At 38.5% G+C, this 15,190-nt stretch overlaps 1 protein-coding gene across 2 annotated transcripts; it reads right to left on the reverse strand.

The window, feature by feature from the left end:
* Positions 1-4,625: 4,625 nt before the first annotated feature.
* Positions 4,626-13,263, reverse strand: LOC131786124 (uncharacterized). 2 transcript variants are annotated; one of them, XM_059103119.2, is made up of 14 exons: positions 13,166-13,263; positions 12,044-12,084; positions 11,396-11,477; positions 10,847-10,885; positions 10,384-10,590; positions 9,637-10,092; positions 9,135-9,158; positions 8,495-8,884; positions 8,137-8,249; positions 7,917-7,981; positions 7,591-7,758; positions 7,040-7,206; positions 6,240-6,859; positions 4,626-5,916 (listed from the first exon to the last, which is right to left on the reverse strand). In XM_059103119.2, exons 3-14 carry the CDS (start codon positions 11,451-11,453, stop codon positions 5,254-5,256), a joined length of 2,970 nt encoding a protein of 989 aa, XP_058959102.2. In that variant the 5' UTR covers positions 11,454-11,477; positions 12,044-12,084; positions 13,166-13,263; the 3' UTR covers positions 4,626-5,253. The 2 variants fall into 2 exon arrangements, with proteins under 2 accessions (XP_058959102.2, XP_058959101.2); XM_059103118.2 differs by having other exon boundaries at positions 12,044-12,095; positions 13,166-13,256.
* Between the last annotated feature and the right edge of the window lie 1,927 nt (positions 13,264-15,190).

The raw sequence follows: 15,190 nt of genomic DNA on the forward strand, positions 1-15,190 counted from the left end.
TCCATACAAGTCCTCGTTCTCTTCTGGATATGGTTTTTGGTAAAATGGAAGTGATTGTCCTTCAACCAAAATACACAAAACAGAAAACTATAAAGCTTTCTTTTAGAGAAAGGATTACATCTCAGTTTTTACTCACCGCTAATGGGGTTCCTCAATCTTTTTTTTTTTTTTACCGGATGAAAGACTGCGTGAATATTCAACCATGATTTTCATTAGTTGTTCACAGCATGCTGAGCCAACATGGCGATGAAACTTTGAAAGCATATAAAAGGCGCAGTATGCACGAAATACTGTTTTCCATTACATGGGCGTCTTTGCTCTCGCTTATTCGTGAATTTAGAATTTTATTCTGAGAAAATTGGTTTAATCTTGTGGGGGGTCTCCCCTCCTCTTAGAAATGAGAAACACTCCCTCAGTGCGAGTTAATAATTGATCGACTCTTCACACTTTGGCTAATGCAAGAGCGTCTATGTAGATCTTTTTAGCTTACAAACCGACCCTAACATACATCGGGTAACAAAAGGTGGTTTTCGAGAAGAATGAGAGGTTTAACCATTTATTCGTTATTTTCAACACATAAAATCTCCTAAATTTTTTAGAAATATATATTTTGTAGAAAACTAAATCAATTTCATGGTTTTGAAGAAGATTCCAAACAGATATCATAACTCTCTCTCATAACGAGCCGAAATAAACTGGGTTTATGAAACTTTCAATTTGGGTTCTAGCCTAAAAGAGGTAATCTTTTGCGTTAAAAATACCATTTTTGTTTGAACAAACGAAAAATAGTTCTTAAAACAAAAATGAAATTAAAAACAATGAACGACTCCCCTTCAACAATTACAAGAAGCCAAAACAGTAAAAACAATGTATAAACTATATTTACTGAATCGATGGTATCGATGATATTAGCTTTGTCTTCAAAGTTGCGTAGAAGAGTATTCTAAGTTAAAACCAATTATCAAATTCTGCACAAAAGAAGCTGTATTCGCTCTTGTAGGTTTTTTTGTGACAAATGTGTATGTACCTCCCGACCTACACTGAAGACTACATTACAAGTCTCGATCCTGAAATTCATTCTCGAAATTTTCTTTAGTCTTTCACTAACTGACCTAAGTTCAGAGAACAATCTCGTAAATCGACAAATATTATAACAATAACGTATCTGAAAATCTTCATACCTGGAAGTCTTTTGGGTGGAACAGACATCGCACAAGAGATGACTACAGAGAATAGGAAACAGCTACACCAGAACCCTATTGCAGTCATTATTTCCTATCGCAACGTTTCTAGCCGGAGTACTTCTGAAAGCGCAGACAATCTAATATCAATCGTCTCAGTTTACTTCTTTATATAAGACTTAAGACAATTGGTGGTTGGCACTTCCGAGCAATGGCTCAATTCAGCGTATTCACGACAAAAGACTTGACAACTGGCATGGCCAAAAACGCGAAGACGCAGATATTAAGTGTTCATAGAAAATTTAGCGTCACCTGTAACCACGCAGTTTCGATCAGCTACTTCCTTTTCAAGCTATTTCGGATATGAGACGCCTTTGTTTAAAAAAGCGTGTTTAATAAAACTTGCGAAACAGTTACAGAGGTGTCGGTTCTTTGATCTGTTTTAACAGATCAAAAGATGAATAGTACTGACAATATTTGGATAAGTAAAGAAAAGTTAAATTCTGTTTAAAATGATAATTTTCGCGGCGCTGCGAAAGTTTGTTTACGTCTTCTTTAGTTCATATCATTTAAAGGGACTCTGGGGATTTAGGGTTATTGTTTTTATTACGCAAAATTTGCAGCTTGCTTTTCAAGTTGTATTTATGATTTTGATCATTTCTGGCTGATATTTTACTTTTTACAAAGTAAATCGACTTGCAAGTTTTGAAACTGAATCACTGTTTATATTCTTCAAGAGAATTTCACGCTTGATGTTATGGTACGCGAAAGGCATGAAAGCTTTTGAAAGGCATAAGGTCACAATAAACACAATAATAAGCAGTGACGCAGGTGCTTAAATGAGAAAGGTTCGCTTGAATAACGGTGTATTAGCTGCGTTTTCAACAACATACATTACTCACTAGATATCCAATGAAGGCAGGAGTGGTTGACGACAACTTAACAAGATCCAATAATAAAGGGCAAAATTGTTTCGGAGTAGCCTACTTTAGATAGTCATTACCTATCAAGCGCGTCATTGAAAATGCCTGAGTTTACCGATATTAGATAAAATGAAAATGATCTCCTAAATCAGGTTTTCATATTTCCATTGGAATAAGTGGATTATTTTAGACTTAGCCCGCAATAACAGAGGTAGACAAAATTAATTTTTTCGTACGAAAAAAGTTCTCGCTTCCTACTCAACAAAGCAAAAAGTTCTTTCAATAGAGGACCACGTGCCCACGCTTCGATGCTGTGCGCATGCAGGTGTTTCCGTCAGACTTTAGTTACAAGTGTTAAATAATGCTTAAAGAGAAACAGCGGTTTGCACGGAACTTACAATGTACGAAGAAAACAAAAAAAACGACAAAAACAAGGCTTGGGCTGCGAAGCTAAGGATACATATCAAATTGAATGGAGCTGCTTTTAGTGGAGAATTTTAAAAAAAAAAGAAGCTATTTTTTGTTTCTGAATCCGCTTCAATTTGCTGGAAGAAAATGATTCCTCTTTGAATCCCTTTTTGAAAAGCATCAATCATTTTGTGGTTCTGGCGCTAAAACAATGTTAATTTGAAAGCATAGACGTAGGATAAAGTGCGGGACTTCGTGGTTAAATCTAAGTGATTCTTTATATACGAAAAGGAAACTGGCGGAGCGAAGAGAGCTAGCTAGCTCGCCATGGGGTGGACTATCGTCGTCTGATATCAAATGCTTACAATTTTGTATTATTCGAAAACCTTTCTGTTACCTTTTAATCGGCTTTATCGTTAACAAATGCCATAGAAACCGCGTTAAGGGAGCATACACTAAGGTTATGCCTTGAAAGGAACCTATTTGCACTTTTCTATAGTTGAGCGACATAGTTTTGTTTAATTAATGTCGGAATTTAATGTGACCAAAGATAGTAATGATAACAGTGATAGAAAAAAAAGACGCGATAAAGATATGATTAATGACAGACTCGTTGATGAGTGGATAGGATCAATGTATACTGAAAACGGGGTCTATAACAGTGATAGTGACGGGTCAACACAAAGGATGAATTCGGCTCCAGAGGTGAATGCAGCGATAGATTTCACGGATTTGCCATAATTGAAGCTACGTTTGAAAGCGTTCTCGAGTTAACATAGCCCAGAGCATATTTCAGACTAATTAAACCTGTTTGAGGGTGATTTTGGATGCTTATTAAACGTGTATATTTTGCGTTGATCGTGGTCCGGTCTTGATTTAAACATGGGAGGACTTCACGACGCTTCGCCGTCCAGCTGTTGCTTTAAGTATCTTAAATGCTGTGATCGTTGTATACAGCTTACCATTTTAAAAAAGCGACAATTTTAAAAAAATCGATAAAAAGACAGGATTAGGAGACAAGTATATAACAGCACCAGGGAGTGCTTGTCAGCAGAATGCACTGTAAGTTTGGCGGTGGCAATCGTGGCCGTATTGACCGATCACCACTTAAAGTGACTTCTTCTTTTGCACCTGAATAAGGTTTGTGAATGTAAGACTTTTTTGTTATTGTTCAGACAGAGATTAATTACGGGACTATCTTACTAAGTTATGTATTTGGAAAAATTTTTGTTATAGGTTTCATTTTGTCAAAACATTAGTTCTCTCTAACTGGGCAAAAGCCCCCCTACTAAAATCCGCATTTTGCGAGGTTAAACATATTACTTGTCAGACACTCTTACATTAAGGGAGGAAACCTGAGACGAGTTTACAAACCGCGTGCAACTAGTAACGATCGAAGGAGGTAAATATGGCGGTCATGGGGATTCCTTAAATTAACGATCGCCATGAGTGATTAGGCAAATACCATTTTAGTTTGTGTTGTATGCAACAAGAATATTTGAAGTTTTACACACCTAGATTTCTAGGAACAGGACGTTTAAGTTACGCTTTCAACCAAATGAGCGGTAGCACGGTTGTATGTAGACCTTTTGAAACAATCTTCTTTCACTGGCATTAAGCTAAAAATATTGGAAGGGCGAAGAGCATCTAGTTGTTGACGGATAATTTCCAAGGCTTTAGTAAAGTTCTCTTAAGCCTTGTATACTCTACATGTTCCTCTGGCGACAGTAATGTTTATCTTCCCAGAAGGAGTGTTTTAAATGTACAGTCTTTCATGTACGTTATATTATCCAGCTCTTTTTTCACTTTTTGTCGATTTACAATAACTTTTTTCAACCAGCAACCAAGATTTACCCATCATTCATATGGGCTCGTTCAATTCGCGCGATATCGTTGCATAACGTCGGGGATATTACAAAGGGTGTGTTGTTCATGTTTATGGGTTAAATTCCCGAGAGCGTTCAGGCCCTCAATCGCCCTCTAATACCTAACCATTGCTTCCGTCGCAAAAAAGCCAGTAAAGTTCTCATCTGAGTGTGCTTATCTCTTTTCCCCTACCTTAACAATGCATAAGAGAAAAGCCTGGCAGACACTGGATTGTAACAACAGAATATATTTTAGAGACTCCTCAGCTTTATTGAATATCTTCTCTGCGCGTGATCATGGAAAACGATCACATTGTCCTATGAGATAGAACCCTTGTAAATAAAATCTCAATACAATCACTTAAGAACCAAACATTAATTTACAATATAATGCGAGCCAAAATAAAATATACATATGTACTTGTCAATCTAGCACTACGGTATATTATAACCTAAACGATGGTTTTCTTTCTCCGAGGAAGAAATGATGAGAAGCTCCTGTCAAACTCCTGCCACCAGAAGAGAAAGGTAAGATAAACCCAAGTACTCGAGAACGTCGGATTTATGAAGTAACTAATACAGAATTTTTATCAGCTCTTTTATTACTCAGCTGTGGTTTGCTAAACGAATTTTTTTTTTTATCTTGGCTTATAAGTCTAAAAGCTTAAAAACGTGCAACAGATTGCAATCGTTGATTGATTTGCGTATAAAACACGCTAACCGAGCGACAAAATGCAGTCATGCCGGCCAAGAAAATTCAAAACGTTGCATACTAGCCTATCTGTTCGAACATTATTTAGAGTTTTCTTGTGGCTGACTTACACTGCTAGTCACAGTGTTCTTCAGTCTTTAAAAAGCGTCGATAAGTGAAGTACTTTACTCCTTTTTGGAAGACTCTACAGACCGTCCCAGTCTTGTTTTGCAGCATGGTTTGGGACAGGCAGGTGGGCATACAGTGGGAGGCGCGGCTCCACACATTGGGGGACAGGGAGGCATAGGTGGCATCATAGGTGGCACCATAGGTGGTGGTTGTTGCTGAGGCACTTGGATCTGTATGGCAGGAAGTTTGATTAACATTGGCTTGGGCGGCGGTGGAGTCACTGGTTTACAGGGTTTGGCCGGAGGAAGTCCACAAGGCATTGGCATGGGCATTGGTGGCGCTGGCATTGGCATGGGCATAGGCATAGGCATTGGCATTGGCATGGGCATAGGCATGGGCATAGGCATTGGTGGTGTGCATCCAGGAGTTGGCACTGGAGCGCACGGTTTGGGAGCTGTGCTTTTAGACTTAATTTTTCCCGCTTTTGGTGGGGAGGGGGGTGGGCAGGGGTTGAAAGGAGACGGAATGCAAGGCATAGGCATTGGTGGCGGCATCGGAGGAGGCGGTGGTGGAGGAAGCATTATCATGCTGCTTTGTGGATAAGTCAAACCCATAAGGTTCACAGGTTTAGGTGGTTTTGCTGCCTTGGCCGCTGGCTTCTTCGGTGGTGGTTTTGGTGGACAGTTCGGGGAAATATTTGGAATGCAGGGTGGGGCCATCTGTTTAAAATAAATAGAGCAAATTAGTAAAACCAAATGTTGGAGATGAAAGCTTGCTTTATATGATAGTTTGTATTGCAGTTCGCTTCGTCTTTTATGAAAACACCCCAACTCAAAGTGCTATTGAAATATTAGTCCTCCCAATTATTCTCCACCTCTCCTCATCCACACCTCATGATAAACCTGATATGTTTCTTTGTAAGTGTTCTCCATTTATCCCTCGTCGTGAATGCCCTTCATTTTTATCCCTTCCAGCAAAATACTCCCCCTTTGTTCTAAGGTCATTTTGGCATGAAACTAAACTGAGCAAACTGGCTCCTTACCTGAGGCATGGGATATTGAGGTATCATCATAGGCTGAGGTGGAGGAGGAGGAGGAGGCATCATAATAGGAGGACATGGTGATAGAGCAGAGGGTATACACTGCCTAAATGCCCCTGCCTGTGGAACAGGCAACACAGCACGAGACACCGGCCTTGAAGATACCAACCTAGGCATTATACGCCTGTATGCCGGTTGAAGTGGAAATCTGTAAGCAATGCGAGGAGCACTCATCAAAGGCTTTTTAAGAAAGAAGCGTCCTGTGTTTGCTGCCAGTGGCCTTGCGACCATGTTGCGGCAAAAGTTGTTCATTATTGTTGGAACACAGGGTGGAGGTGGAGGTGGAGGATATTGTGGGAAAGCTGGAGCAGGAAAAGGCATCGGTTGTGGACAGGGCGAGGTTAGCGTAGGAGTGCATTTTGCAGCAGGTCGTTTGGCTTGGACCTTTGGCTGTGTTGGTGGTGGTTGCGTTGGAGCTGGCTTAGGTGGGCAGGGATTATATGGAGTTGGTACACATGGGGGTGCCATATATGGAGCAGGGGCAGGCACTGTGGAGGTGCAGCAGCTTGGAGCGCAGCTTGAAACACACTGAGTTGCACAGATTGGAGGGCAAGATGCTGAACCTGCATCAATATATAAGAAAAAAAGAACGTGTTTAGTAAAGCATCAACTTCATTTTAAGCTCTCCAAATGCTATTTACCTTTCGCTTAACTCGAGATAAATTCGAAATGCTCTTCCATCAAATACATTAGGCCAGCTTTTCTTCCAGGATAACAAAGAGAGTTACAGTTAAGTAACATACCTGGAGGAGCTATGCTGATGGTAAGAAGTTTCAGCTTTTCGCTCAGTGGTGCTGGTAGTTTGTTTCCATTAGCTCGAAGATATTCCTGAAGAGGTGATGTTGGGTCTGGGAGAATGTTGCTTGGCCCAAATGTCAGGGATAGTTTCACAATAACCTTCTTCTTTGGCCTAAAAACAGAGTTCAAGCTTATTTTTCGGCAAATATGGCATTTCTCTTAGTTAAAAAGTTTAACATCACCCCAGCATCTCTTCAAAGTTGAACATAGGTCTCGGTTATCTTGGGGTACACAAACATACTTTTTCAGAAAAAGCATTTGCATAACCTCAGCTGTGTTATAGCACAAAGGTCAGTGATGTACCGAATGTAGTACTACCCGCCCTCAATGACAGTTCATTTAATCAAAAAGTTTATTGTCTTATTCATGTTTTAAGGCCAAAAAAATTGACTTTACATTAAAATGGTTAAACCACGAGGATAATTTTCAACCAATAATCCTAATACGCTACATTTCTTGAACTTATTCGTTAATACTTGTGGAAGCTAACTCTTACTTTGTGGTTGGAACCTTAGGAGGAGTGGGCTTTGCAGGCGTGGCTACACCACCAGAGGGCTTTGGTTTTGGAGGAGTTGTAGGTGCTGGAGTCACTCTGATTGCAGTAACCTGACGTTTGCCAAAGTAGTTGTATACTGGTACTGGTGGTGGAGGTGGGAGACCGTTGCTAAATCGGACAAAAGATTAGGAACACAAAAATTTAGAAACGTCTCAACCGTGGTTCTTGCACTGAATATCTGATAACGAGGTTCGTATAGTGAGACTGAGCTTTAGAAATGTTGAAATAAGGACAATATTTTTCTTGTTCTCTTCCCATGGACTTACCTGACAGAAGTGATTACGGAACTCATGAGATTTTTAACTCCAGCCTTTGTGTAAATTTCTTTGAGCTGAAAATCAAATATAAAATCGGTGTCATGCAACTGAAATGCCAACGGCTCTGTTAAATTTTTTTATCCTCTATTTAGAACCAGGTCTTTCTAACTATACGTAGTTAATGGGTAATACACTAGTAATGTAAAATTGGTGAATGCTTAATTCATACCGCTTTTTGGAACTTTGTAGATAGTTGCTGGTAAGCGAGAGATCCAGGATTTCCCAAGTCATCCAACCACACCATGGATTCCACTTCGAGTTTCAGGAGATAGGTAATGTAACCTACACGGGATGATCAACATTATACTAAAACATTTTACACGCAAAACAACCGTAAATTGTCACGAGAATAATATTTTCGTATGTAATACTGATACACACTTTAGTGTAAAATGTAATTTAGGTCCATGACATAAGCTTCAGATTCTTCGAGAAAGTCACATAACTTTGTTCCGCTTGTTAACAATATATGCTCGTCAAACAATTTCTGCGTGTGGTACAAAACAACAAAATCCGTTATCGCTTACCTTCTAAAGGTTTTTTGCACACATACGTGCTGGCAGTGGTACATGGAAAGTCTGCCATAGTGCCGTACTTGGCCTTGTTATTGAAGCCAACGCAGTTTTCATTTTTGCCTGTAGGCTGTCCATTCACCCAGTCCATGAAGCGAATCTGTGAGCCCTCAACCGACATGTACATACTTTCTGCCAGACGGTCGTTAAAGCCCAGCCAGGTGAAATCTTTTTGGCCCTTCAAGAGCCCCTGCTTGAAAAAATCGTTTTCTAATGATGACTCGATCGGAGGGAGAGTTGCGCTTTCTTTCAGACATTCCCCTAAAGCATTCATCCATGTCTGCTTGTCTTTGTGCAGCTTGTAACAGGAGCCTTGATATTCGGTAAATCCAGTGGGGCATTTGGCTTTATTCAAATAAATGCATAAAATGAGATCGGTGTGATTGTCAGTATTAGCGCTATTAATACTTATTGATCGCACAGACCCTTTCTTTAGCCACTAAAACCGTATCACAGGTGAGATAGGTCGTAGCAACCAGCCATAAGCTATACACTTTCTTACAAGTATTTGATTTTTCCCAAATAACGTTGCATTTGCTGATTCAATTTACACGTCTCAAAAAAAAAAGAAAAACAGGAACAACACAAGTTTTACCTCCAGTAGCTGCTGTAAACATGTCTGAAATAGAGAGAAACAAATTAAATTCATTCTTCAGTACTTGGCATAATGGCGTTTATAAGAAGATGCGCAGATGGCAAGAAAGGGCAGCATAAAATAATGTGTGCGTGCCCAGTTATGCAACAAGGTTGCCTGTTGTTAAAAGCCCATTGAAAAGAAATAATTAGGCGTTTCTCTCCTAAACGAGCTGTTTGATCTTAATTTATTTCGAATTTTTTTGTCTCTTCGTCTTCCTCGTTATGCTGCACAACTTTAAACTACAAGTTTTGACCAAACTAAAAAGCGATAGTGGCGTCAAATGGAGATAATTGCGTGTCCTGACAGGCTTTCCAAAAATGTTATAATGACTCGGGACCTTTTTCTTCGTTGGAACATCATCTGCTCATTTACAGACATGTAGCTACATGTTATAAGAGTTGATAAATTATCTTGTTAATCAATTAAATCGAGGAGGCCATGTTGATCTTAGTTCCCTTACCGGTATATGGTTTTACATTGGCTTTCAACTTTTTAACATCGGGAAGAGCCTTGGGATTATTTACATCAGGAGCGGGATCGACCAAGATGGTCACAAAGTATCTTCCAGAAGGACCTTTTTTGACCGCTATTCCAGCATGAGTTGCTGCCATCCAAACGGCTGTGACGAAAAACCTGTTGTTATCTTTCAATGCTGGTTTTGACCAGTCGTAATCCTGCATTTGTTTTAACCAAAAGGAGTTGCACTCAGCGGACACTTTGTCTGAAGTTATCAATTTTATGCACTGCAGTTGTCCGTGTTTGATGCTGGCATCTTTCCTGATCACGCCTCCTTTCTGCATTTTGTCGTTAGCGGCTTTAGCTCCAATGTCAAGGGTTGCCGACCTAAAAAGAGGGCCTCCACCGAATAACCTTCGATAACCGCTCAACTCGTACAATATCTTGCTTTCCAGTTGCACTGTGTGAAATATGATAAGATAAAAACAAGTCACTGTGAAAGTAAGTAAATCAGTTATTAAAAGACCTCGTTCGTTCCGCCGGCGTTCATGGCAAACTGATTAAACAAGCAAGTAGAGGCATACTTAGTTTTTCATCGAACTCATATTTTTCGTTTAACTTGTAAGTCTGAGTCTGGTCAGTTTGGGAACCAACTTTTCTCTTTCTTTATCATATTGCAGTTCTATTAAGAATCAAACTTAAACGTTTCATTCAATTTATTTTGTTGACTTCCGTCATTGTTTCAACCTACCAGTAGAGAGGGGTTTAGCGGCAGCTTTTGCTGCGGTCTTGGCTGAGGCAGCTGGCTGCACATTCAGCTGGCTCTCGTCCATGACGTCATCGTCATCATCGTCATCATCTTCGGATAGCCAATCGTTATTGGCGTTATGATGGTGACGGCTAGCAGAATCAGAGAACGAAGACGGTGCAGCAGTTTCGTCACTGCTGTCGGTAAATGCTGTAATATAACACAAACTCCTCTAAGATGGGAAGTATCTCTTCAATTTTTATAAAATTTACTTTTTTCTCGCTTTTAAAACAGTGATTGGCATCCATTGCAATGGGGATTTTTGGATATTTGGTTGCTGATGATAGGGAATGCAGTCCATTCCAAACACTTAAGTTAATGGCTTTTATTGGTTGAGACGAGTTTCCAGCCTCTCGAATAAGCATATTGAGGGCATATATACGGGAAAGTTGTCAGTTTTACTAACCGTCGTTAAGGCCTGGTGTAGGAGATAAACTGTCGTGTTCTGCAGAGTAAAACACAAAAGAGCGAGTATCACCGATGGCGGGAAAATAGAACTAGCGTATCTACTTGCTCTGTTTTTGCGTTTTTAGAAACTTAATTAAGAAACTGGTCGCGCAACCTGTCTATTTTCTTTTATTAACTGCAGTAATAGTTCCAAAACCTGAATTCTCAAAGGAAGATAATTCTAACTCAGGAGAATAGTTAACGTTTATAATATTACTTCATTGTGTGGATGAATTAGCCAAGGAAGCTTAAGGCAGTCAGGCAGACAGTATTATTGGGAAAATGTTTTTTTTAAATTATTCAATTGTGAGAGACCACCAGTTGTTCCGTGGAAAAACAACAGCTTTACATCGATTGATTTTAACTCGGGTAGAACAATGCAAAGAATAGATAGGGAAGTCGCTCATAACGAGTTTGAATACGTTAGGAAAAGGTAAAATCTATTGTGACTTTGAATTTCAGGAAAGTTTTTTAATTTGAGGTGGATATAATATTTTCGTGTCCTTACCTCTAGCTCTTACAAGGAGACCAAATGTTAGAAGAAAAATTCCTAAGAGTCCCCTCATATCAGTGCACTAAGTTTTCCAAACCTGTATGAGAGTAAACATCTGATCATTTGCATCGTTGCATCATTGCTTTGATACACTATTGTATCTTGTATGATGGACTTTTACCAAATTTTAATAAATATGTTATACAAGTTTTATATTTAAATGCTTTGTGAAATCTTGTCAAATGAGCTAATGGTTGACAGTGTGATATACGATTATATATATCACAATCAATGGATTAAGGTTAAGTCTAGAATGTTGCCCAGAGAGGAGTGGGTTCGCCATCGGACATATTATGTTTCTTTCTAATGGTGGGGATAAGTAAAGCTAATAATTTACTACTCGCAGAGAACAAATAATTTTGTAGAAGTCTTCCTACTATGTGTTAGATGATTTGCCGCAGATATACCTCTACGACAAATAATCTTCACACAGGCAATCCGTCATCCGTATTGCTGACATTTACCTGGACGACCCAATAGGCCTGTGAATTTTATGCTTTTAGATAGTATACTCGTAAAAGGTTTGACGAGTAAAGGCAAGGCGAAGAAGAAATCAATAAAAAAATAAAATGGAATGTAAACGGTTAATAAATTGTGTCTCACCTCAATCTTTAGTGTGTCTTGCTGATCAAAGTGCGCTGTCCCTGAGATAAAACTGACAGGTCACTTGGTATTACATATTGCACGGATCATTTAAGTTATAAATACAGGATTTATAAACACGGCAGGTGGGTATAGCATGAGGTATTTTTCCTTAACAACATAATAAAATATCAAATTCCTGCAGTGTTTCTGAAGAAATTAATTTCTAAGACTGAGAAGCGCTGATGCAATTTGCAGAAAAATTTAAAAAAAGACTAGTTACTATGTAAGAATTGACAAGAACTGCATTAACTAAGGGTAACACGTTGAACGTGAAGATATATTATCTCATGCAGGTAAATTACCATATCACGACGGAATGCTAAATTCATAACAATATTGACCGACATGTTATACAGCTGCGAACACAAAAATTGATTAATGAATTCCTTACAACTAGGATTGGAACTCAACTTGAAAGTTAATTTTACTTTCTTGTCTTATCGTAAAATGAAGTTCCCCTTTGAGCGGGTTTACGTTGAAGTTTTGTTTGTTTGTAATTTCGTGAAAGTATCTGGTCTTGCATTTAGAAGAAACATACCGTGGACAATAATCTCCGTGATAATAGGCTACAGGTCAAATCGATTTGCTGTGGCTCCCAATTTCTCTACTCCATTGCTCATGAGCAACCATGAAAAGGTAAACATGCAGCTCGCGAACGGACAACATTTGGTTTTAATAGACAGAAGGTTGCCAATTTTCGTTGTTCATAGGAATGTGTGTTTCAGTGATGATGGCACTCAAGACTTAGGATATAGCGTTATAAAATTTGACAATGAAAGGAGAGACGGCAAAATTGACATCAATCTAACAACTAATGGCTTCGTTGTAAAAGTTTTTAGCAACAATGCAAGCGAATCAGGGCTCAAAAATATAGGAAAGAATTGTAGCAGTTTATGGACTGTGCTAGGTAATGTGTTATTTTTACCCCTTTTCCGATATGTTACGAGGATTCTCCAAAAACAAATTTCATAAGGATGCTCTGACAAACCCAATTTATGGTACAAATACCAGACGTTCAGCTTACTAAAATACAAATACAGTTTTCACCATTATTATCATTTAACGTTCTAAATTCCCTACCTGGATGTCAGATGTAAAATAGTTTCCGGAGCCAAATAAAAGAAGTCCTCTGGTCTTTGCTAGAACCCTCCAGACATGGCTCACTTACAACTACTTCCGATGTCTAGTTACGGTGACTCAATCCCCTAACTTTTGAATATTTTCAGTCATAAGTCACATTGTGTTTTGAGTTGACTGACCAACAGAAATGGCGAGATTTCGTTGTTTTTATGTCATTTTATTTAAACATTGCAGCTTATGGAGCAGGTTACACTGAAAAAGGATGAGACAACTAAAGTAGTAGGTTGCAGTTAAGAGCATTGATAGAAGAACGTTTGAGGGAAATGGCGATACGGACTTAAATCGCTCCAGCTGTAATCTATTTCTCTTTAAAGACCTACATGAAATTGGCGCAAAAAGTGCAAAATAGAAATTAAAAATATATTTTTACGGTTAAATATCACAGCAGTTACGTCACAAGCTTATTTACAATCACAGAGGTGCTAGACGGAAATCGGAGCAAACTTTCGTTTTTCATGTCATTAAAATTGATGGCGTTTTTCTTAAAGATGTCTCTTAAAACGTACAGAGATTTATTTCTTTAGTCGGCGTTCATGGGTCTTAAAAAAAGGCTGGTGACTGTTTTTATATCAGAATAAAGAAGTCACGATTTCATCAGTTGGCTTGCTCAAGCTTTAAATGAAAACTAGCGATTGTTTTCGTTATCTCAACAGTGGATGAAAGAAGTCTAACAGGTTGTTTGAATGTTATTTCATAACTCCTTAACCAAAAACTAAAACTGCCCCAACTGAATTGAACGAGTTGCTTTGTAGATTTATTTCTAGGAACTTCCCAGATTTCCTGTTACTTTGAAAAAACAAGGTTAGTTGTAAGCGTCTCACTATCTCTCCTTCAAAAAAAAACCTTACAGTGCTGAGCAAAAATTACGTACACTTTATGAGGTCATTTGTATAAATTAAAAATACAGACCGTTTGACTAGCCATCATTAAACTTTTTTATTTTACTGTCTGATCTCCTTTTACATTTGTGATTTAATTTCGTAGTCTAACAGACGTAATCAGACAGAATTTGATTACCAGACCAGGAAACGACCATATGCACATATAGTACGCGCAAATTTTCCGAATGCCTGTGTTTATATTTGGCCAAAGCGGAAAATCATGAGTAATAGCATCAATCCATGGCACAAATGCACTTTTTTCAGATCCTCTAGGGAATGTCAGATCAGGGTCTTAAAGTACAATTTAAATGAATCAGCAACTTTCGCGCAGGAAAGTCTTGGTCTGTCATTGTAATATTGATTTAAAATATGGTTATCAAGGACCTCTCGGTTTCTTATCTAGCATTGCGTTGGATTTTGTTCGATTGATGGATGAATTAAAAGCGAAAACAATATGAGCAATAAATCTCTGGATTGCATGATTTTACTCCAATTACACCTTAAAGATTGAAGCACCTTGAACTTACAGTTATACATTGCTTGCATATGATTTCTCAGCAAATAACATAACTATTTGTTAAAGAAACAAACACCAGAAAGTTATCTAAAAACATCCCTAAAAGAAAAAAAAGATATGAGTTGTTTTGTTACTACCGAGGGAATGAAGAGAACTTCGTGTCCCCCATCAGCTTTCGAACTCCAGATCTTCAGTTTTGCGCTTTCATGCTCTACAATCGAGCTACAGAGAACTCGGATGGTAGGCTACCCCATTTCCAGATTAACTTGTCATAAGCTTCCTGTAAATTGCTAAGAAGGACTCTTTAAAGGAATTTGTTGTGATGTGTAGTGCGATGATGTGCAGATGCTAAAGAATTTATGAGCAAAATAAACACAAATTTCCACTGCCTCTATACAACGAAATGATATGCACTCGATGATCGATCATTGCTGAAAAAATTATCGGATATACTGTAATCAATGAGGATTTGAGCGATTTTCAATTTAAGATAAGTATTCTTTTTATATAAAACTAAAATTAATAAAAGCTAAGTTTTTTCGTTTGTCTCACGATGTAGTCACGTGT

The sequence above is a fragment of the Pocillopora verrucosa genome, chromosome 1 (assembly GCF_036669915.1).
Source record: "Pocillopora verrucosa isolate sample1 chromosome 1, ASM3666991v2, whole genome shotgun sequence".
NCBI lineage: Eukaryota > Metazoa > Cnidaria > Anthozoa > Scleractinia > Pocilloporidae > Pocillopora > Pocillopora verrucosa.

Excerpts from the sequence above, each read along its gene's own strand:
- LOC131786124 (XM_059103119.2), bottom strand. The coding sequence starts at position 11,453 with ATGAGGGGACTCTTAGGAATTTTTCTTCTAACATTTGGTCTCCTTGTA. Across the intron at positions 7,207-7,590 it reads CCTAAGGTTCCAACCACAAA|GCCAAAGAAGAAGGTTATTG; the intron begins GTAAGAGTTAGC and ends CTCTGTTTTTAG. Across the intron at positions 5,917-6,239 it reads CTCAATATCCCATGCCTCAG|ATGGCCCCACCCTGCATTCC; the intron begins GTAAGGAGCCAG and ends TATTTTAAACAG.